This window comes from Chelon labrosus (genome assembly GCF_963514085.1).
Source record: "Chelon labrosus genome assembly, chromosome: 22".
NCBI classification, from domain to species: Eukaryota; Metazoa; Chordata; class Actinopteri; order Mugiliformes; family Mugilidae; genus Chelon; species Chelon labrosus.
In genome coordinates this window covers 18,402,856-18,427,352 of record NC_140355.1, presented here as the reverse complement: position 1 = coordinate 18,427,352, position 24,497 = coordinate 18,402,856, and the positions used below count along the sequence as shown (strand labels likewise).

At 44.0% G+C, this 24,497-nt stretch overlaps 1 protein-coding gene across 8 annotated transcripts in view; it reads left to right on the top strand.

Annotated features, from left to right (window-relative positions):
• Nucleotides 1-24,497, top strand: part of dab2ipb (DAB2 interacting protein b) — a 132,186-nt gene that overhangs the window by 33,950 nt on the left and 73,739 nt on the right. For 4 of the 8 annotated variants that reach the window (XM_084572531.1, XM_084572529.1, XM_084572527.1 and 1 more), the window contains exons 1-2: nt 590-1,257; nt 16,762-16,880. In XM_084572531.1, the coding sequence (XP_084428657.1) occupies nt 1,134-1,257; nt 16,762-16,880 (243 nt within the window). In that variant the 5' untranslated portion in view covers nt 590-1,133. Of the gene's footprint in view, nt 1-589; nt 1,258-16,761; nt 16,881-24,497 lie in introns of those variants that run through there. The other 4 variants (XM_084572528.1, XM_084572525.1, XM_084572526.1 and 1 more) reach the window with 2 other exon arrangements.

Genomic DNA, 24,497 nt, shown 5'->3' with positions numbered 1-24,497 from the left:
TCTTTAAATCCCAGTCAAGTCAGACTCACAACCTCAATATACCGATGCCACTCCAAGCCTCCATCTGCACACATTTGCATCTGTGCCATTGAGTTGTGGACTATGGTCCGTCTGCCTGAGCCCTCTTCTTCAGGGCACACTCTGATTGGCTGCGTAGACCACTTTACAGCTTATTTACATCTGCCTCCGATAGGCCGTCGAGTCCCAGCCATGCCGTTCTCGCCTAGGGAGGCAAATAAAAGTGGCCGAACTGAGCTGTAAAACCAGGAACGAGACTGAAGGGGCTGGATCAGGAGCCGCCGCTCAAAGTCGGGGGTGGGGACGATAAACAAGTTGGACTCGTTTGCTGCGCCAGATGCCATAGTTGCGAGCCTGCGCCAGATCAGTGCGGCTGATAGAGGGGAGCAAAGCGTGCTGCAATGTGATAGCTGTCTTTTTAACTCCATTCCACTGACAGCCTCATCAACACGTGTTTTCTAGGCATCCCAAACTTTTCTGCTGTTGTTCTGAGCCACATAGCATGCTCTCTCTCTCTCTTTCTCTCTCTCTCTCTCTCTCTCTCTCTCTCACTCTCACTCACTCACCCTGCCTGTTCTTTAACACACAAACTGAGTCAAAGAGGGCTGGTGGATTTATATAACGTCCCAGAGTCTCCTTTACGTCTTTGTAAAGCTAAGGAACCAGCTTTTTAACTGTCTACAAAATTCCTTCAGTGCACCCTTGCACTGGGAACAGGAAGAGCTTTCCTGTCATTCAGGATACACGCTCACACAGTATTCCGGACATCATGCCTCTGGGATCTCACTGTGGGAAACTCTGAGGGGGAGTGTTCAGAGCTGGAACAGTAGTTTTGAACCTCTGGGACAGGACACGAGTAATGAGAAGAAGTGGTTCAGTCTGCTCTTTCTCCAACTGGGAATGGTTTGACCGCAGAGGGTGTTTGATCTCAACGCAACCCATGAGGACTTTAAGTAGATGTGCGCAAGAGGACTCTTAAGCGAAGTTTGTGATAAGCAGAACTGGACTCCACGAGAAGCTTGGTTTATCTGCAGTGATACCACGTCAAGAGGGCTCCTTCTCGGTGCCGCTGTGATATCTCGTTGTTGGCTCGCGTCAGAGTGGGAACCAGCACCATGGCTGGGGTGACGAGGAAGGGGTCTGGGAGACCCTCGTACTACTACAGATTCCTGGGCAAGTCCCGTCTGCAGCGTCAGCGAAGCCGGTCCCGCAGCCGCACCAGGCCGTCTGCCAACAGGGGTAATAAATACTAGTCTGCTACTACTAAAAAAAAAAAAAAAAAGTCACCATGCAGCAGTTTTAGCTTGTACACACCACAGGACTCAGCGCTGGTAAAACTGGTTGCGCAGTAAACTGTAGCTGTTTGGATGTTGTAGCTCAGTGACATGACTGTAATCACTTTTGACACTGTGTGTGTGTGTTTCTGACTGGCGTGCTCACATTAGTAATGGTTGCAGATGTAACCTACATTCAGTCAAAGCAGCACAGCATAACGGTGAGAAGAGGAAGTTCCCCTTCTTCAAGTGTTCTTTTTTCGGATCGCTGCTGTGAAAACAGCCTTTTTCGGTGCAATTATTTCCGGCATCTCCTGCCTGGCAACACGACCATGTGTCTTTGCTTGTTTTTCTGTGTTCGTGAGAAGAGCGAGGCGACAGTCTGCCGTCGCCGCTCGCAAAGTGATGCTACTTTCACATTGCACCATCAGCACTGCGGCGGCTCGCGGCTCGGTGTTACCTCGATAGGTTCCACCCTGCTCGGGAACTTTGAGAACTGCGATTTTTATTTTTGTTTTGTCACCTCGCGACCACTTCTGCTGCCGGTCAATGTCCTCAAGCAGTGTCTTTGTTCACTCTGCTGCTTTTCTGCCTCTTGGTGCAGTTGTACTCACTGCTGGTGGCAGTGTTTGAATTGCAAGGTTATAGTGATGTCTTTGCTAAAGTTACTTGAGAGACGCAATCTCTGAACTCTTCAGTCTATTGATTTATAATTTTCTTTTTCTTCCAATGTGAGCTGCTCTAACTTGCCGTCCAGGTTATTAAGTAGGAGACTGTTGCGTATCTCTTGCTCCGCTGTGGTTGTGATGCAAACCCTCTAAAGCCAAATAGTTCAGGAAAACTCCTTTTCTCCCTCTATCAGAGGCTCGAGTGGTCCTATCTTTTTAAACAGCTTGCATTGTGACTTTGTGGAGTTACTTTTCTATAGTGTGACACAGACAAAGCAAGACCTGGCCATGGGAGAGACAAACAGAAAGTGTAGGTCCCCGTTGCTGATAAAAGAGACGCTTTGAAGTGTCCCTTCTGTGTCAATCACCTCTACGCTGTGTGCGCACACAGGCACACCATGCATTTGAGGTGAGGTACAAAGACACATGCGAACACACTCTGCCTTGATCTTTGTGGCTTAAGTGCGAGCTCGTCTCACAAAGAAAAAAAAAATAATTACACCCTGACTTCACATTAAGACAGTGACGCAGAGACACGAGAGGACAGGTTGGGCACAGATGAAGTTGGAGAGTACGAGCTGCCCACGAGAGCAAAACATTTCTGACTTTCGTTGATCTAGAAATAAATGGTTAAAAGTGTTTGTCTGTGTATCTAATCAGGCATAACATTATGACCACCTTCATAATATTGTGTAGGTCTGCCTTGTGAGTCCAAAACAGTTGTGACTCATCAGAGAATGGACATGGTCCTTCGGAGGGTGTCCTGTGGTGTCTGGCAACAGAATTTTGTTAGTGGGTCCTATGGATTGAGGGGAGTGGGGCCTCTGTGGATCATCCCACAGATACTTGATCAGTTTGGGATCTAGTGAATTTGGAGGCCAGGTCAACACCTTGCACTGAGGATGGCTGCTGCCATCGTTGCTATGAGGTGGGGGTGCCTGGTCTGGTCTAGGTGGGTGCTACATGTCAAAGTAACATCCACACCAATGAATGCCAGGTCCAAAAGATGGTCAATGTATGTGTGCATTCATAGAAATGTTAGGGGAATTGTCTTTTTTTTTTTGTTGTAAAAAGAAACACTTCCTGCAACACGTCAGAGATATTCTAGAGATGTATTCTTCATCCGTTTCAGAAATCAGTGTGATGGGATTAATCAGATATAAGATATAGCAGTAAGAATAATGTAGCGTGTAGTGTGAGACGCAAAGATAAAGCTGAAAACTTTCAGAAAAGCGTCGCTTCATTACCTGAGGTTCTGCCGTCAAAAGATACAGCTAACATTAACCAGCTAATGAAAGTAGTGGCGCTTTTAGCAGGAAAAGAGATTATTATAGTATTTGCCTATTGAGTTAATAGAAACTAAGACAGAACTAAAAGTAGAGCTGGGACACCCAAAAGACGCTCGTTGGACCATGTCAGTGATCTTTTCAGCCGATTCAGCATGCCATTCTTATTTTTAATCTGTGTGACGGTGTCTTCCTTTTAAATGAGGAAGACAGATTGCTGGCACCTGACGACATCGAGATGCGATTCCTCTCGCTCAGGTGGCTGGCCGTTGGCGGTGTGTTCACATTTTTTAACCGGGACACAGTTAGGGTGCCTTCGTTCCAATAGCAACAGATGAGTTCTGCATGAAAACCATCATGCAGATGATAATTTCTTCCTGTTTCCTTTGTGTGATGGTTCGTAGTGTGTTCGCCTGGCTTCATAACCAGCCTTAGCTCTTCCGATTTCCCTTTTTAAATGAGGAAGACAGAGCGCCGCCTTCTCAGTTAATTCCTCTCACTTGCAGAACATACATGTATGGGTATGTATGTGTTTGTGGCGTGTTCAAGTTCTACTTTTTGGCCCAGACGGAGACGACATGAGGCGAGGCCACAGCTGGCACTGCCATGTGATCATATATCAGGTCATTCACCTCCTTATTTCCACTTCCATCATGCACATATGAAAACAGAGAAGAAACAAGAGTGTGAAACTGCAGAAACAGCACAGTGACATGGTGTTCAAGGCCAATGCCAGAATACTAGTTCTGTTCTAACTATAGTTGTTTTTACAGAATTTGTTTGCAGCATTAGTTTTTTTTTTGCCATCCAATTTCTTCATTTTTTCCAGAACCCACTGTTTTGTTATGTACATTCAATATGACTTCCCTCTAACTCGCTGAAATGAGATGTGGAGAGTTTGAGACGAAACTTCTCCAGTATGGAGTTCAGTGTGCCTGGAGCACGATGATGTGATATTTCTGAAATGTGTATCATATGAGAAGCCCAGCAGCGCAGAATAAAAAGAGTATTTTTGTCCTCACCACGCAGCCGTGAACAGATTCGAGTTTATCTTTGAGGAAGTTACTGTAGCCCCTCTTGACGGGGTACACCGTCACTGGCATGGATCAGATGGCAGCTGCATGAGCTCATGTGTTATTGTTTTCTCAGTACGCTCATTGTTATCTCTGAATGGAAAATCTTATATCAGTTCGTTTCAGCCCCAACATCGCTTTGGGCCTGTTTCCTCTTCTTCGCCCGGGTTGGTGACATTTACCTACAGAATTACTGCTTATCTGAAAGAGAAAATAGCAAGAGAGACAGTCAGGAGACGAAGAGAGTAGAATCGTGTGATCTTCCTTGTTACGTATTCTGTGAGTTTTGAAGCTTTTCGGTGCAATCAGAAAGCTGCCTCTGAATTGCCCTGTTATTGGATTACTGTCATTTTTCATAGCGGAATTCATAATGCGTCTCTTTCTACGGCGGCAGAGCCTTTGTATAAGTTTCTCACAGGTAGCTCCACTAAACTTTTCAGCCTCCCCAGAGAGAGAGAGAGAGATTTTGGTGGAAAAAAAATGAGGTCTTTGAAAAAGCGTTTCTTACTTTCTTACTTGGCTGAGTTGGGCTGTTATCGCTTGCCATCAGATCTTTCAGATAGACATCAGAAATCAGACGTAGATTTTAGACTGCCCTTAAGATTGTTTATGCACTTTTCCTCGCGCAGACACATAAATCTGCCAGTTTTTCCCCTTGTAGAAATAACTTGACATTCTTTTTTTATACCATTGATCTCAGTCTTTTCTTGTGCAGCCATATTTTCACTCAAACACAACTAAACACAACTTCGCATCCTTTCTTTCAAGATATCTGCAAAGGTCTAGACACAGCGACATCAAGGAACTGCTGGCAACGTTGACTCACGTCCCCTGAGTCTGGACCAAACAGTTGCACTTGAACACACCACAAACATTACAGTCAAATGCCAGTTGGCACATACAGCACATTCTGGTCAATCTCTCGCCGACACGCGCCAATTCGACACTCGAAGATGCCGACACATGTTGAACTGGTGGCATCCAAACCAGGGCAACAGGCGCTCAACGACAGCTTGACACGGACAAATGGTCGACTATCGGTTTTATGTGACCTTCTCTACCCTTACCCCACCTTAAATTACTTTTTATCTTTTCCTTAACCTTAAAGGGTTAGATTTACATTTTGGAGAAGATCCGTACAAATAAGAGTTGACAATCACTGCAGTAACTTCCTGGTACATAGACACTTTTCCTAGGAACCTCGCAGTCATTACAAGACTTTGAACAAACAAGCTACACAATGCTGTTTTTAGGGTTATTTTAGGACTGCAGCGGTTCCCCTCACCTCTAATCATTATGCTAACCTAAGCTAACCAGCTGAGGGCTTTAAATTAAACGGGACAGAAAGGACGGCGCCATCAATCATCTCATTTTACAAAAAAATAAATAAGCACATTTTCCGAAATGTCAGATATTGCCTTCAAATTTGCCTTTAGAACCTTCTGTCAGGTTTGCTCAACACAAACTTTCAGTGAGTTTAGTTATTAGTCCACATAAACAGTGGTTGCAGTCCCTTAAAATGAGGAACTGTACTGGAGGAAATGAAAAGACAATAGTGGAGAAAAACATTAAGAGGAAACTAATAATTATAATCACAGCAACCACAACATAAAAACCACTGACAAGAGAAGTAAATAACATTGACCATCTTGTAATACAGTGTTCTGCTGGGGAAGTGTTTGTACCAGGGGTTAGTGTGGATGTTACTTAGACATGTAGCACCCACCTAGACCAGACCAGGTACCCCCAACCCCACAGCAATGACACTCCTTGATGGCAGCAGCCATCCCCAGCAGGATACAGCAGGTTTAGGAACAACTCAAAAAACATGAAGCACAAGGAGTTGACCTGGCCTCCAAATTCACTAGATCCCAAACTGATCAAGTGTTGGTGGGATGATCCACAGAGGCCCCTTCCCTCAACCTATAGGACCCAAAGGCCCCCCCACTAAGAAACATTCTGTTCCCAGACACCACAGGACACCCTCAGAAGGCCCATGTCCATTCTCTGATGAGTCACAACTGTTTGTGGTCATGCCTGATTGGTGTATAGCCCAACACTAGGATCAGGTGCAGATCTTAAGGACAGTAAAACAAAGCATCTGGACAAAGCTGCCCCCCAGATAGCTACCTTTGGGCATATTGTTCAGTGACAACCTCTGATGTCAACAGTGCATCAACACTACAACCCACCTATGGACTAGTCCTGGGATGGGAACCTTGGAACACCCCTCACTAAGATCATATTACAGACATAAATATATTTGTTTACATAGACCAGAACTATAAACTCCAGTGAAATACGTCTATTAAATCAAACTCAGGCTAGTAAGTGCATATAAAAAGAAGTACAGTCCTTTTTAAATACACATAAATTCACTGTTCACAGCAACACAACTACAGAAGCAAAGGGACAACTGTATAAAACTATAAAACATCACAACGGTAACAGAAGAGTTAGTTCTAGCGACTTCCATCAAGAAAGCGTTTGAACTACTCAGCAACAACTCAATAATGCATTACAACTGACAGCTATTGCTCGTAATCATATTCTCAACGGGTTCATAATCCAGAAACACTTTTGATCTGCGCTACTGCGTAATGCTTAGCCTCAGTCAGGCTGTTTATGGAGATTTTTATCTAAGTGTGTCCGTGTTTGTGTATCTGCTGATGGGAAGTGAGGGCCGAATTCAGGCTGATAGTTGGGAAACGTGTCCAGAACACCACGGTGACTCAGTTTCCGATGTCCCGGTCACATTTACACCTAAAAACAGGAAGCCTGGAAACATGTCTGCGCTCATGATTTGTGTCCCGAAGTGTTAATCTACTCTGAATATTAACACAATGGTGAGGAAAGAGAGAGCAACGTAACATAATCGCCAAAGGAATCATTTTGTTGATTAGCCCCTTTGATCTGTTTTTGCATCTTGAGCATCCTCTCCGAGATTAAAGATCTGTTTTAGTAAAACAAAGGCCTCATTAATAATCATAGGCAAACTAATTCTAGCAGAAATTAACACGGAGTAAAAGTGTCACCCATTTATTTAGCTAGCTTTGTGTTAAAAGGCAAACAGTGCCGTTAATTTGCCTTCGTGACCATCTAACAGAAAGAGGCATATAGCAAAGAAGCAGTGATGTGGAACCCCAAGAAGTCTCTAAATCTGAATGTTTAACCTGGGATTACATCCTGATCTTAGTCTCATTTCTGAACTTCTGTGTCCTTGCCTTACCCTCTTTTCGCTCAGAAGCACCGCGTCATCTGGCACCTCTCCGTGATTCACTAGGCTGAGCACCCAAAAGAGTCCAATAACAGGGGGACAGGTGCAGGCTAATCCCCCCCCTTAATCCCCAGATATCGACTCAGATTACAAGTCGGAGTCAGGGAGCAGTTTTGGAGGATATAGCTGTGGAACTATAGAGGATTATTGCCGTAACTCACTGTAAAACTGCCTGTCGACGTGCAGCAGACAGAAGTTATTTTTACATGCACTTACAGTATATATATATATATATGAAACTGACAATGCAAAACATGAAAATGAAACAACTCCCCAGCCTGTGAGAATAATGAAAACACACACACAGACGCACTGACAGCAGCCCGGTGGTTGTGTGTGGTCGGTGTTCTTGGGTTAGGATGTAAAGTCTAATTAAAAGCACAAGTTCTAAGAACAAAGAGAAGCAAACCCCTGAGAACCGATTTGTAAGATCTCAAAAATCATGCACGAATGATTAGAATAACCGCTTTCCACTCTGTGATCAGCTTATAGAGTCGGTATTTTCTGGAAGTGCTGACACATTTGAGTCTACGCGAGGTGTTTGCTTCATATCTGTGTCTTCTACTGGATGTTATTCGTGTTAGCAGGATCTGAGTCGGCGGTTGCAGGAATGTAGCTGCTGCTGCTGCTGCTGCTGCTTTCGGCCTCTGCACAAACACAAACTTCCTCCTTCTGCTCCCCACTTCGTCTCCTCCTCTTACACCACCCCTCTCCTCCGCCTTCCCATAACAAACTACAGACAAAGGCATGCGTGTGCCAAACTAAACACGAAGCAGAGCCCCCTCTCGCCGAGTGTCACGTGAACGCGCTTGAATGTAGATCTCTTGTGCCTTAAGACGGCTTGATGCTTCCTACTGCATATCTTTTATGCTAATTATTTTTGCTTAGACTCCATCTTAGTCATGCTTTGTATTAACAACCCACGGTCGACTTAAGAATAGAGACCGGATGGTGGTTGTTGAAGGCCGAAATAAGGCCGAAATAAATCTCTTTTACTCCCTCGTGTCCAGGGAATTGCTCCAAGGAGACGGAGCAGCACCTCTTTATCACCCCATCATCTCTGCGCAGAGTAAACACAGCATCTCAGAGGTCAAAAGTCCGGTGCCGTCCTCTCAGTTCAGTGTTAACACATTACAGCCTCTTTGTACACATGAGGAAACACTCACCGCCCCGTTACCCTTTCCTGCGTGTGTGTGTGTGTGTGTCCCCTCCCTCCCCCAAACTAACACATGTTTCAGACTAGGCCATAAAGATTGACATTTTCAAAGTATGTGTCTATGCTGTGACCTCCATTACGCTGATATCACCGTCAAACTGGGGAGTCAGATACAGCATTAAAGAGACTGAGCCTTCTGACGACATACATTTAAAAAACTTCCACAGCTTTTTGACTGACATTAATTCACAGTTTATATTCCAAAGACAGACAAGAGTTTTCTTCTCTTGCAGCACTATCAGTCAGTCAAGTACAAGTTCTAGTTGTCTTGTACTTGAGGGGGAAAAACAGAAAAGTGATGTATTTGTGAAGGAAGCGGGGTGGACCGAGAGAAGATAGTCATCCAGGTAGAGAGAGCAGAGTAAACAAAGCCTGACAGCCTGGGAGTTTTTTTTATTTTTTTTTGCTGCGCATTTCATTGGCCCAAAGAGAACTTATGTGTGTATAGGTGTGTGAGTATAGGCGTGTGTGTTTGATTCCAGTCTGCTCTTGCCCTCCTGTCATAACACAAGACCTCTGCATTCTGCGCCGAGGCTATTTTTCAGTCCGGAGGGCACAGTCTTCTTGAAGTGCCGGCACACCGCCGCTGTTGATCCGAACCTTCTGCGCGTTAGCACAGTGAACACAGGTCGGGTTGTTGTTTCTCCACCTTGTAGAAACACACAATTTAATTTAGCTATATATAATAAATATTTTAAGCCGTTTTCACCAACTCCCCCGCAGCGCTACAGAGCTTCATAGCAGGTTTCAGCTTTATTGTTCTTGGTTTATAGTTTACACCACCCTTGTAGAATTATACTGCACCACAACAAGAAGCTGTTTGATCATAAAAGCCCGACGGTGGGCAACAGCAAATGGCAGATAAAGTTGGCACCTCTCTTTTGAACATAGTGACTTAATTAGCCATCGAAGACTCCAACGTTTCCTTCAGGAGGAGATGGAGGCCGTGGTGGATTTAATACTTGCCAGCAGAAGAAAACAGGATCCAAAGAAGTGCTACTGTTGCAGGATGTGTTACTGAGAATCTGCTAACCAACATGTTGCCCTTTAATTCCTGATAATTTGTAAATGCTGCACTTTGTCTACCGCTTGTTTCAGTTAATGAATATTTCAAGTGGCAGTCACTCACATTTCAGTCCTAGCTGATTTGGCGAATGTGCTTTAATAGTACAAGTCACAGAATATTGGAAGGAGCGAAACTAACTTCTATTTTTTTACTTAAAGTCAGACAGTAATTGGCCGTTGTTCCATCATTGTGCATATCTGATTTTACGCTGCACGTGGCGCGACTCCTGAGCGAACAGCAGGGCGCAGTGAAAGGAGTTGGTATCGTGCCGAGGAGTTGGAGGTGTGCAGCCTGTCGCCTGCAGCTCTTCATCTAACAGCTCAGTGTGGCTGCCACCTTTTATTCCTTTATTTCAAACTGATCTGCTGTCAAAAAAAATAAAATAAATGCCAACAGTGACAGTCATCTTGTTGCATTTTTGATAGACAGGACGTGCCTAAAGCGCCGCCATCTTGGTACAGGGCTAGCAAAGGCAGCGGTGCATGAACCTACAAAGGAAAGAGGTACTCCTCAATCTCAAAGTAGGATTATTCGCTGAATTTTGGACCGATTTCCAAACGTATTGATTTGTTAAAAACATCACACATGTAGCTATGATAAAAAATATGGTTTTACTACCCAAATACAAATTCTACTTAATGTTATCAGCAGACTAGCTTCTGACAGAAGATTGTAAAGAAAAGATGCCCGACTTCAACTGAGCGATTTATGATCACTTTTATTGTGTAGAAACATCATTCCTCCATAGATGTAATGCACTGTAGGAGCGAGTGGCCCTGTTCCAAGATGGCCGCCCAGTAGGCATGCCACTCCAGTAGGCAGCAGCGCTCAATGAGGCGTCTATGTATATATGGCTGGGACAACTGGAGGACTTCCATGATGAATTTAATACACGGACAGTTGTATCTTGTGGACGTTTTGACCACTAGTGGTGATACGGAGAAATCTTTGCCCTTGTGCTCGATTGAACGTGATCTCAAACACATCCAGTTACATGCTGTCATTTGCATTTGCAGTGCTTCAGCACATTAGCCTTGCAAATATTTCAGCTTTGTCACTGTATGCTACGGTAAATGACAGTAAACGTAGACATTTTCTTTTTTAAAGTACAGCTCAACTACCAAATACTGTCGTAGCTGACACATACAGCATTGTCAGGGGTATAGAAAGAATGTTTTTGTCATTTGTTGGAAGTGGAAAAGCCAAACATCAGCCAGTATAGCAGAACGATTGCTAACATTGGGTGCAGACACTCTTGCATGTTCTTTTCCCAAGTCCCTGTCATTCAGATACAACAACATCTTGCTTACAGCAGCCTTTGTGAATTTCATCTTTCATCAGCAGACTCACTTAACGCAGCTATCTTCTTGGGTGATAAAAGACCATAAAAACATGACTCCAGGCAAAACAACGACGTGTGCTCAAGAAGTCAGCCGTTGTTATCGTTACAGACTTCAAGCGTACCACTTTGGCACAGCCACACTGAAATTCAGCCTTTATGCAAAATGACCGTCACCATTCCTGTTTCTCCCTTTTGATGATTAACTAGATGATATCAGTGGCTTGTCTAATGGTGTTACCACCTGCCTGGGTAGCAGTTCCTGCATAGTTCACACATGAGTCAGTCTTTTGCCTAAATATCTTTGCACATGATCGAATTGGGCATCTGAAAGTAAGAGAAGCACCGACTCTTGCACAGTTGTCTGCATTTGCAAATATCCTGTACTGGTGAGGTCTGAGAGGAAGGGAAGGGTAGCTGGCACCGGTCACTGGATGGAGCACGCCTGCAGCCTGACCTGTATTAATGGAAGGAAGGAAGGAAGCTAGCTTTAGCTAGATGGACATTCAGACAGATGTGAATTTCTAAATGAGTATTTCAATGTGACAAATGTGAAGCTAAATACAGCAGGGTTAGCTCTTAGCATAGCACCCTGGAGTGTATAGATATGACATATTTTTTGAAAAATCAAGTCAAAAGTGTTCCTTTAACAGTCGGCCCTGTTGTTGGCTGTTCACAAAGGGACGCATTTACTCCCCGGCCACATTGCCGCTATCTCTTTTGGCCAGACCAAGACACACAAACAGAACAACCCCGTGTGTGCGTGTGTGTGCATGCACAAAATGCAGGTGACTATCATCTAGTCCGTGCTGTTTTAAGCTCCCAAGGGCTCACACTTGCACTTCCAGAGTCCCATTAACCAACTGCGAGTACGCCCGGAGGAGGGGGGGAATCAAGATAGAGCGATTGCTCTGTCTGTGTTGGATGGCGATAGAGGCCGGAGAAGTGGCGGTGTGAGTTTGTCGGCAATGCGTAAGGTTTGAGAGCAACTGGAAGAGAGGTGAAATGAAACCGTTTCGATTTGATTTGATGTAGAAGATGAAGACATGATGATAGAGTTTGAAAAAATATTATCTATCTGAGAGCACACGGGGAGATGGAAGCGGTGAGGAGGAAAGCTATAATCTTGATAAGGAAGCAAAGGTGAAGAAGAAATTATTTGCAGGAAAGAAGGTCAAAATGATTCAACAAAGGGTGGAAGGTAGCTCACCTTTTGACACAACAGCTGTTGTCTGTGGGCCCTGTGATTCTGTGATTGACCTTACAAACCCTTAGCAAAAAGAAGTTTATTCAAGTGTACTGCATTATATACTTATTTTATACTAAAATTGAGGTAGTATACTTGAAGTTCATTTTATTAAGTATGGTTGAGTATAAGTATACGTATAGCAAGTATACTACAGACCATGTACTTGTAGTGTACTAGAAAGTATACTAATTTAATACTTCTTCGGACTAAATTGGAACGTTTATAAAGTATACTTTAAGTATACTTTATAAGGTCATTTTAAGTTTACAAAAGTGCACTTTCAAGTATACAATAAGTACACTCATCGATATACTACTAGTGGACTAGTTATATACTTCTAGTAAGCGTTTTAGTTTATAAAAGTATACATTAAGTATACCACAAGTACACTCTTCAGTATACTGCTAGTGTACTAGTTATATACTTCTAGTCCACGTTTTAGTTTATAAAAGTATACTCCAAGTATACAAGTCCACTCATCTATATACTACTAGTGTACTAGGTATATACTTCTAGTCCACATTTTAGTTTATAAAAGTATACATTAAGTATACCACAAGTACACTCTTCAATATACTACTAGTGTACTAGTTATATAGTTCTAGTCCACATTTTAGTTTATATATATAGTTTATATACTTAAAACGTTCCAATTTAGCCAGAAGAAGTATTAAATTAGTATACTTTCTAGTACACTACAAGTACATGGTCTGTAGTATACTTACTATACTTATACTCAAGTATACTTAATAAAATGAACTTCAAGTATACTACTTGTTGGTAAGGGAACACATCCCGTGTTTAGATGCTTCCAAACCAAAACAGCTTCAGTCAACAACCCTTTTAAACTGGAAATGTTAACAATCCTCAGACCGACTACCACATATCAAGCAGCTCTTTGATCATTTTCTTCAGGATTCAGATTAAAAGCGGTGTCTTAACAGTTTTATTGAGTGCCTGTTAACTGTTTGCTGTCATCCTGGGGGGAGTCGGGGGGTTGGAGATGAGAGAGAACTTTCCATACATCTGCGGAGATGCATTGCACGCAGATGCCGAAAACATGTGGAAGCACGGATGGCAATTTCACACAGCAATTAGTCCACAGCTAAATGTTGTGTGTTTGTTTTGCGAGCTTTCCCTTTGAGCGCCCGTAGGAGCCAGCTGTGCACAAGTGGGGAGATATCCGTTACGAAATTAAGACGGCGGGGGGATGGGGGGGCGGGGGAGGGCGGATTTATTGAAGCTGAGCGGAGAAATTCACGTCGCAGGCTTAATTCAGTCAGCGCAGATGATTGCCTTAATCAACGCTATTTTGCCATGAATGATTTTCTGATTAAAAATGATTAAATACACAAATTGTTGTCATGGCAGCAGATATTCCACTGCCATTATGTTTGATTGTGACGAGTGAGACAGGAGAAGTACGTTATGTAAATGTTGCACAATGACAGTGGATTTAGGAGGTGGCCACATACAACAGAGTCAACTTCTTATGTCATTTACAATCACATAGACTCTTTAGGGCTTGACATGGACCTGCCTGACACCTGAAAGACAGGTTTGACTTTACTTGTCTCCATTGTCTCCTCCTGAGTCTTCTGTCCTTCTGTTTATCTATCTACCGGTTTAAATGAGTCAGATGTCTTCAAACTAACTACACATTCCCCAGACTCTAATGCATTAGGCGTTAGTTTAAAGAGGGCCGAGCCGGTTGTCAGTTACCGTGATTTAGATTTTGCAGCAGAAGGCATCTGCTCCGTGACGGGACCGCGTTGTGTTTGTCTGCCGTTTGTTGTTGCAGCCTGTGTTTATGTTGATGCTGGGCTGAGAGCCGTGTGGGCTGAGACGCGACGCGAAGCTGCGCCCGGCACCGCGGGTAGCGCTATTCCTCCTTTCGTTCCTCAATTACGGTGCGCGTTAATACAGTCAACCAGCCTGTTAAACAGCAGACAGCTAATTTAGCACAGCTCGGCTTGATGAGCCAACAGAAAGGACGACACAGACAAACATTATATCTTTCGAGTGTGTGTGTGTGTGTGTGTGTGGCTGTATTTATGCAAATATCTTGTTAGAAACAGAAACATCCATTGTCTACACCGATCAGGCATAACATTATGAGCACCTTCCTAATATCGTGTAGGCCTCTCTTGTGCCTCCAAAACAGTTGTGACTCATCAGAGAATGGACTTGGGCCTTCTGAGGGTGTCCTGTGGTGTCTGGCAACAGGATGTTGTAAGTGGAGGGGGCCTTTGAGGGGAGGGGCCTCTGTGGATCATCCCACAGATACTTGATCAGTTTCTAGTGAATTTGGAGGCCAGGTCAACACCTTGTGCTGTTCTTTGTGTTTTTTTGAGTTGTTCCTAATGGGTTTTTGTGTGTGTATCCTGCTGGGGACGGCTGCTGCCATCAAGGAGTGTCATTGCTATGGGGTGGGGGGCAGTGTCTGGTCTGGTCTAGGTGGGTGCTACATGTCTAAGTAACATCCACATGAATGAATGCCAGGTCCAAAAGTTTCCCAGCAGAACATTGAATTGTCACAGGATGGTCAATGTTATTTACTTCTCCTGTCAGTGGTTTTAATGTTGTGGCTGATATATAATGCTGTAGATGGTGCAGGTCGTCAGGCACACTTAACACACAATGTAGAGGCATTACAGTCGATTTGCAACCATCAGTTAACCTGGCATGCGTGTCTTTGAACTGTAACAGTAGCAAAAACAGTAACAAAATGTGGTTTTGTAATATCAAGTCAATATTAACAGCAGCCATATCTAAAACTTCGGATGCTAAGGATCATGATGACGACAGACCAGCCGATAGTTGTTAATTATTACGACTTCCACTCAAGGCTTGTCACTGTTTATAGTTTCCAAATCTGGAGTATTGGGTCTACAATCTGAAGGGAATTCCCAATAAAATGCTCCACACTCCTTGTACAAATTATGTACTACAGTGTATGGGTTTGTGTGTGCGTGCGTGTGGGAGGGGAATTTGCTTCATAATGCCATTTCATTTTTTATTAGAGTCACACACAGTTGATTTCATTTCAGTCGCTTCCAATGTTCCAGACAATGTTAGAGCTCATTTAAATGATCTAGCATTAGAGATGGACTGACCCCATTCCAAAGGCCTTTAAATGCGCCCATACGCCATGTCACCACATCGGATTTCAGTTTCTGCTTCAGGCTTGTTCTTTTGTTTGCTTTTAATGCCCTGCCAATAGAAAAAGAAAATTAAATCTTTCTGCTAGTGGCTTTTTTGTAGAAAACTTAAACCGCTCCTTAATTGAGACATGTTCCGTCCTGCGCTTAAAGTTCCAAGTTATGTTTGCGCTGACGATTCGCTCGTGTCTTCAGTATCACTGAGCTAGCAGTTAGCAGAGATGACTGTCTGAAATCTGTGAGGACTTGCATGCTCGACATCACTCGCATTCCTCTCGGACGTGTCCAGATTCGTCGCTTTCTGCACACACGCTCAGTCTTTGGACTCCTGATCTCCTTCACATCTCTTTCCACTCTGATGTGATAGCATATTTTCTTTGTCTGGGTTCACAAGTAAAAATTACAACAAGGACAGACACAACATGTTATCACACAAGTCTGAACTGTAGGGCATAAGCAGCACGCAAGCACTTGTTTGAGTTCGGGGGAAAAGTTTCACCATTATCAAAATATTTTCCCTCTCTGCAGAAGTTGAGTTTTAAATTGACCCCAGTTTAATCCAGACTGAACCCATTTGGAAGCTCCACGCTCTTATTTCTGCCACGCTGCCAGACTCAAGCCTCGGCCTTTGGTTTAGCGTTGTAGCTCCGTTTGACGCTCTGTCCAGGTTGTTGTTGTTGTTTCTTTGAGTCTTCTTGTTGCCTGTGGTTTTTTTTAGATGGTGTTGAAAATGGTAGGCTTGGTGAGTTGGGAATTTAAAGACTGATAACACACTGACAGCCACATTAGCTGCTCTGTCAAGGCTAGAAATCCAAGGTATGGGACTTTTGTGAAATATTAAGACAAAAAGATCAAAACCACCCTCAGGTATAGCCAGCAAAGTTAGCTTAGTATTAACATTTAGACTAGAAGCAGGAGGAACCACAGTGAAAGTTGTACGGGCTTGACAAATACACATTAAGTGATAATTAGTGGGATTTTCCTGAGCCTGCTAGTTGTTTCCCTTTGTTTCCTAAGCTAAGCTAATCATCTGCTAGCTTTAGCCGCTTACTTAATGGTCCCAAAAAGTTTCTTCCACATTTATTCTGTGCAGTCGATCATTTTGCTAACACGAGCGCCTCTCTCTGTGTCCAGAGTCTCCTCCGGAGAGGACAGGACGCCGACGCAGTATGCCAGGGTCCGCAGACAAGACCGCGCCCGCCATGGAGCCCACGTCCACCGCCGCCACGCCTTTCAGAGTCACCGTGAGTACTGTGAGTTTGCCTTTACGTATCGTTCGTCTCATCCCGTCTTTGTCTCCGCTTTACTGTTTCTATAGGGGGCCGTGAGTTATCAGTGCCTTCAAGAGACACCGGTCTGGTGTCCAGATGGACCCGCGCCAATCTGAAACTCATTTACTTCAAATGTTGGAATGGGGCCTTTGATGTTTTGGCGTCTGAACATCACACATCCGCACATCTTAGGTTTTTATTCAGCGCACTATACCCCGCTGACTCTTTAGAACTTGTGTTTTCGCATTGAATCTCTCACCATGATATATACATCAATCAACCATAACATTATGACCACATTCCTAATATTTTGTAGGTCTCCCTTGTGCCTCTAAAACAGTTGTGGCTCATCAGAGAATGGACATGGGCCTTCTGAGGGTGTCCTGTGGTGTTAGTGGGGGGCCTCTGGGTCCTATGGGTTGAGGGGAGGGGGCCTCTGCATCATCCCACAGATACTTGGATCAGTTTAGGATCACCTTGTGCTGTTTTATTTGAAGTTGTTCCTAAAGCGTTTTTGTGTGTTCGCCTGTGTCAGGCTGCATCCTGCTGGGGATGTCTGCTGCCATCAAGGAGTGTCATTGCTATGGGGTGGGGGTGTCTGGTCTGGTCTAGGTGGGTGCTACATGTCTAAGTAACATCCACATGAATGAATGCCAGGTCCAAAAGTTTCCCAGCAGAACACTGAATTGTCACAAGATGGTCAATGTTATTTAGGTCTCCTGTTAGTGGTTTTATTGTTGTGGCTGATCGGTTAATATATATATCTCCATATATATATATATCACATGAACACACTCCAATCACTCACGTGTCCTTGCACTGTCAAACAGAGCAATCCTTTATTTGTCGTCTTGCTGTAATTCCACGCCACTTCCTGCCATGTTTAATTCAATAGATAAAGTAACAGTCGGTTAATGAAGCAAAAAATTCCGCTATGCATCGTCAATTTAAAGATAATTAGCAATTAGCAGTGCATATTTTCATTTATAAATAATGAGTGGGGGAGATAACAACCCAGGGGTGAACTGTAAACATTTAAAGGTAGACCCGCGGGGCCCCGAGCTCTCGGCGCTTCGTCCCTCAACTTTATGTAAACTTCGTAGGTTCATTAAGGGGACGAGTTGAGATGTATTACGCCGTCCCTGAAACCAGAAAATATATATATTTGTTCTTTTTGTTTCTCGCATACCAAGAGCAGAGTTACAGGTTCTACAGAAACCAAATCAGGATGCTCATAAGGATTAGAAAAAGCTCACTGTGAACGTTATAAAACATAAATAAAATAGGCTCGACCCACTTTTTCCGGCCCACCCACAGAGCGACTGTGAAGTGTTTCATGAGCTGAAGCAGCTGAAACTTCTTCTTCTTCTTTTTTTTTTTTTTCATCTTTTTTGACAGGCTGTTCTGATTTTATTACTTATCATCAATAGAAAACTGTGAGTCATTTGTTTTTATTTTGGTGTGAGTGGGAATGAATAAGCACACGCAGAGGGAAGTATTAAAAAAGAAAAGGAGAAGTGAAAGCTCGTAGGAGACAGAATGGGTCGGATGGAAGGGCTAAATATTGATTAAGCAGCTCCTTGTTCTCTCCGGGGGGAGGGAGGGAGGGAGGGTTGGAGGAGCACTGCAGCAAAGTCATCCCGTCTCAGTCACATGACCACTTAACTTACTTACTGTGGGCTCACTAATAAGCAGTGGAGACTTCTTGCACAAAGAAAGCCAGCCCCTATATGGAGATATTTGATCTTCTTCTGCCCTTTTATTGTCACACTGCCCCCTTCTGGCGTCTAAAAGTATCACGGCTAAACATTTTAACTTTTAAACACTTACATTAACACTTACATATGTAGATTTTTATTTTTTAAATTAAATTAATGAAGATGGAGTTGCACCCGTGTGATAATAGACCAGGCAGGTGCATATTCAGTAGACATACAGTACATACAGTAAATACAGAGATGATGCAGTCACAGCTGTTGAAATCCAGACAGGTAGACATGGCAGGCAGTTGTTTTCTCCTCCTTCTCTCTTGCATCTCCCTTTTTAAGTAGTGAAAAAAACCCCCAAAAAAATAAAAAACGCCGCGCACTTTTCCTCCTCCAGTGAAAAGAGTTGCGGTGACATCTAAAGTACCCCTCCAAGGCCTTGAGCTAAATCTGTCAAAATGTTTTTCTCTCATGTTCTTCGCAGAGACTGGGTTCAGTGTCTGCACACACACACGCATGATCGATGCCACACACACACACACACACACACACACTTAAGCACAGCCCGTCTCAAGAACTGTTTCTCACCAGTAGGCGAGGATGAAAACTAAAATCTCTTCTGGGCCTAATCTTCCGCAGCCGATTCAAAATAAACGCAGAAGATTGCGAAAAAATTAAATATAAAAGTCGCAACTCGGTCGTTTCTCTTCTCCCCGTGCTTGTTTAAAGAGCAGACAAACAAACCTTATCTGAGCCTGTCACGTCCCGCTGATTGCGCTGGCTGGCTGGATTGATTCTCCATTGTGACTTAGCGCCTTATCCAATCTCTCCCTGACTCCCGTTCTCCCTACCTCCCATCTCCTCTCAGGTAATAGCAGGGGGTCTAATTGGACAGGTATGTCTCTTGTTTTCATCAGGCTGTGCTAGAGCCGGACAAGAGAGGTTGATGGGGGAAGCAGGGAACACCCTGCTGATTGTCCAGGCACTGATTCTATCAGGCCCCATTAGGGAAGCCAGGAATTGCCAAGCCAGGGGAATAGAATAAACTTGTTGCGAGCTTTAATTTCATCGAGAGAAAAAAAAAAAAAAAAGAGATACAGAGATAAAACCGAGCTGATTTAATGGACTCGGACAGGCTGAGATTACAATCAAGAATGCAAGCCTGTTGTGCGCTCCCACACACACATGCACTGCACTGTAAACAAGGTAGCGTAGTAAATATGGATTCAGTTATTTTCCACAGCCGTCAAATTCTCTCCTGAGCTACAGTAAAGGCAGGTTGGAACGGCTTTTTTCCCTCTCCGTCAAGGACGCCGCGCTGAATCCGTTTATTCCACCCCCTCCTTCCCCTCAGCTGTCAGCCATACAAGGGTGGAATAATTAAAGAGCTCATTATGATTCACGCCGACATGTGACACCGTTAGATTGCGTTGACCAATGCCGACACACTGACCTCACACCCGGGTGTCGGTATGCAGATGACAGCAAAATTAGCAACGTTTATGAAAACAAAACACAAGAAATTAATTAATGGGGAGTATTTACATCTTCTATTCATTTTTTTTTTTTCATTCAAGCGTTGCTAATTATAGGTGTTAATCAAATAAGCGCACTGGGAAATTAGTCAATTATTCCTTTACCACGCAAGAGAACCGTGACGTCTCATCAGGTGTACGAACCGATCCCGTGCAGCTGGACGTGCTTTAACGGGACGCGGCCTAAGCTTCCTGCGTTAGCGTGCTTGTACAAAAAGTATAAAAATTCTACCGTATCCGGCCATCTCTTGTTTCAGCTTCGCTCTCTCTGCAGCCGCCGAGCCCTTATCCTCCAGCGACCTTGTCACTCGCTTGCTGTACTTTCGCCGCCGCTTTCCCCCTCATTTAGCTTCATTCTTATTCCTTCTTCTATCAACTCATGCTCTGCCACCTCCACACTGTGCTCCACTTTTTCCATTTATCCTTCTCCTGTAGCTCACCCCTCCCTGCACTCACTTGTCATATTTTTTTTTTTGACTGGTCTCACCTCTATTTCTGTCCCTCTTGTTCTCTGCGTGTCTTTATATCTCTCCCTTGCATATTTCCGTCTTTGCTCTCTTCAGTCGCGTCTTTCGTGCCGCATTAAATGCTAACATTTTTGCGGCGCTCCCGCCGAGAGCGCCGCCTCCCCGTGGGGTTTAATCCGACGTTAGCATCAGTCACTCTCGCTGACGGATTTTGAGTGGGAGGACTGGTCGTTCATATCTGCTGACCTTTACCCTCCCCGATAGCTCCCCGAGAGCTTTGACGCGCCGTCTGAATTAGATAGAGTGATTTTTTTTTAATGTCACATTGCTGCCCGTACGCACTAGAGAGGGAGAGGGGTGCAGAAAAATCAGATAAATTACAGGTTTGTGCATTTTCTCTCTGTTTTTCTCTTGATTCTCTTTCTGCCATCGGAGTCCATCCATCATGGGGGGGAGGAGAGGAGCAAAAGCAAAGCTAGCAGCCACTAATCAATCCCCCCTTACCTGCAGGGATGGATGGGGTTTCTACTCACTGACTTATTCCTGCAGGAAAATAAAAAAAGGGAGGCGTTTTAATTTCTTAGCCGTGCATATGCCAACAACAGCAGGCACACACACACACACACACACACTCTCCAGGGGCTGCGGGAAGGAAGCGGCGAGTTACTGTGATTTGTGATTGTGAACGACGGAGACACGTGGAAATCGGGAGAGGTGTTAGTGTTTGCGCATACGCGTGGGTGTTATTGATTCCCCGCTGCATTGCAATCCCTTCCATCAGAAAGTCAAAAGCGTTTGGCTCGCCGAAAAAAAGACTTCCTGTCGTGCTGTTGGAGGAGCTGATTTGAATAGCTAAATGCACACTCTGACTCATATCTGTTATTGTTTAGAAGGGCGCCTGTGCTAATTCAGCCACATCCACACAAGAGACTGCGTGCCCACACACTCGCACGCACACACACACACACACACACACACACACACTGAATTACATATTTATAGGGCTAATACTTGAAAGCGAGAGTTTGATTTAGAAAGAAGCCCCGTCAAGAGCATTAGGTGTGTTGCTCACTCACAGCGGTGACTCAGCCCCGTTCATTTAGCTAATAGCCCCTGCACAGAGCTCACTGGTGGCAGGTAGCAATAGAAAGCCATTTGATGCTTACGTCAAAGGTGTCAAACATACGGCTCGCGGGCCAAAAGTGGTTCGCCAGAGTGTCCAATCTGGCCCACCGGATGAATTTACATTTAAGACATTAACTGCAGTTTTTCCAATAAAAGTAATTGCTCACCAGAGGTTGCGCTAGACTTTTTCGTTGTCTGTATTTAAGTAAATTTTGAGAACAGCATAAATTTAAATGGTAAAAAAAAAGGAAAAAGTTTGGACTGCCGACACGTCTTGTCCGTGCTCGGAACGGGACCGCTAGCGCTAACAGCTCTTAGACGGTACCGTAGAGTTGAAGTGCTTCAGTGGTATGCAAACTTTTTTTTTGTTGCAAAATTTGAACAATCATGTAGTTTTTTAAAATAAAATTTGCCTTCCACCAGTCCTAGCAACGTGCTTTCGTCTGATTCCTCCATTTTGGTAGCCGTTAGCCGCATAAACATAGACATATATACATATATATTGTATATAAGTCTATTGTTAGCCGAGCTCTGATGTGTGCATCAGTGTAATCGGTGTACCAGAAAATCATGCACTGACAAAAGTTCCACGATATTTGGAACGCAAACTGCAATTAGAGACAAGAGCCGGTTAATAACGTCACTCGCCACCAAGTGGTCAGGGGTGTGAATTGCAATCTGTTAAAATGACAGATGGCCTTCAGATTTTTCCGTCACAATTTAAAAAAACGCTCAATGACGGAAAATATTCGGTTAACGCGCCCCCTGCTGCTCACACAGTTTTAGTCTTTTTCTTAAAAAATGTCCAGTTGTTCATTAAATGTAAACATTTTCATCACGTGCTTGTACTTATTTGCACTAAAACAGAGGGGAAACATTTGGAGTTGTCGTTATTTATAGGTTGATACGCTATTTTTTTTACTGCTGTCTGTAAAAAAAATGAGTTTGACACCCCTGGCTTACATGTCCCATGTCTGAATTAATATGATATAAGCCGCTGTTCTGCACTGGTGCTACTTTTTAAAACTATCAGTAATTGTAAATACGTAAGAACACTCCACAGCCTTCATCATTCTTCACCAACTGTGAATCTATCTGTGTCTTATTTTTTTTTTTTTTGCATTAAGTGTACAAGAAATACTTTCTCCTTTCGGACTGAGAGGAAATGATGCAATCCTGTTGCCAGCGGACATCAACCATAGTTAGACTTTGGAAATTTAGCTTCACAAAGAGAATGCGTAATGTTTTCTTTTTCCTCCCCCCCAAAAAAATCTAAAGAAAAGCTCCTGCTGAAGCTCTGGACATGCTCACGGTGTTGGACGTTCACAAAGTTTGGATGTAAGCAAGAGACGCATTAAATAATCATGGTCAAAATCAAAGCAGCAGAAAGCAGAAGCCGGGACATTCAGATTTTTTACACTGGATTCCAGCTCAAAAAAAACAAAAAGTCAGATTCTGCATTTCCCACGACACACTTTCTTTCCGTTGACCTCCCCCCGCCCGTTCAGTTCCCACAACGGCCGAACACCGTTTCCCAGTTTGTAATGCATATTTTCTGTTCTCTTCAGAAAGCTTCCTTCGGCGTCTCACAAGAAATAGTTTTGTTACGCCGAAGCGTTCTCGTATAGTGAACCGAACTCGCCGTGCACCTTTAGTTCTCCAACATCTTCCACCACCAGCTGGCTCACTTGAAAGTTTCTGTGTTCAGCAGCTGTGAGTAGCTCCTCCATGTCCTTTGAGCATTGCATTGTGGGACGGTAGTGTACATCAAGAGTGCACACAAAAAAAAATAAATAAAAAAGAAGCGTTTTTCAGTGTGAATGCCGTCTGTTTTAAGCACATTCTGAATTTGGTTGACAACTCAAACTCTTGGTGAGACTTTGGTGAAGCGAAAATACTCCCACGATTGGCACGAGGTTAAGTATGCTGACATTAGCAAGTCTTTGTTCCTCGGCCAGAGTGCCTCCTGATGGCAGGTGTTGTTCATCAGGATGCTGCTGCTCCTCTGTGATCAGCGGGCCGGCTGTCTGGAAGCCTCCCTCTAATTATCCCCACTCCATTGTTGCCTGGGGCGACTTATTCACACTGTAGGTGGTAATTATACAGGTGTGTTAATGGCGTGGATGGGACGGAGGGAGGTCTGTGCACCGTGAGGCGGCATGGGCGTTTGCGTCTGAGGTAATATGAGTTTCCGTTCTCGCACTGAAGGCGCTTATTCAGCATATTAAACAGCCGCTGTGTTTGATTTTAATAAAAAGCCACACCTGAGCCCGAGTATCGGTTCCTCACAAGTTGCCTTATCAACTCTCCTATGCGTCCTCCTCATTCCAAGCCCTTTTTTAGTCTTCTTCTTCTTGATCTTCCTCCCTGCAGTGGAATCTAAAGAAAAAAATAAAAAGAACCCGGAACACGCCGAGGATTTTTTTTTTTTGTCTCTCCAAACTTGCAATATCCCACCATTTCTGCACCACGTCTAATTTGTTCATATTCTCTCGCTCTTAATGCCAGCCAACAGTTGCCATGGCGACGGCGAGGCGCTGGGGGGGGGGGGTGGGAGGGTGTGATTGCAGATGTTAGATGAAGCAAACACACAAACTCAGACAAAGAGAGGAACGAGAAAACTAATAAAGGGGGTGTAGCCGCTGAATTAGTGCATGATTATAAAACACGCTCCGAATAATTTGAGCCGCGTGGGAACCAATATATCATTTTCTTTTTTTGTGTGAAAATATTACCGACCGGCTTATTATGCATGTGCTCTTTGGG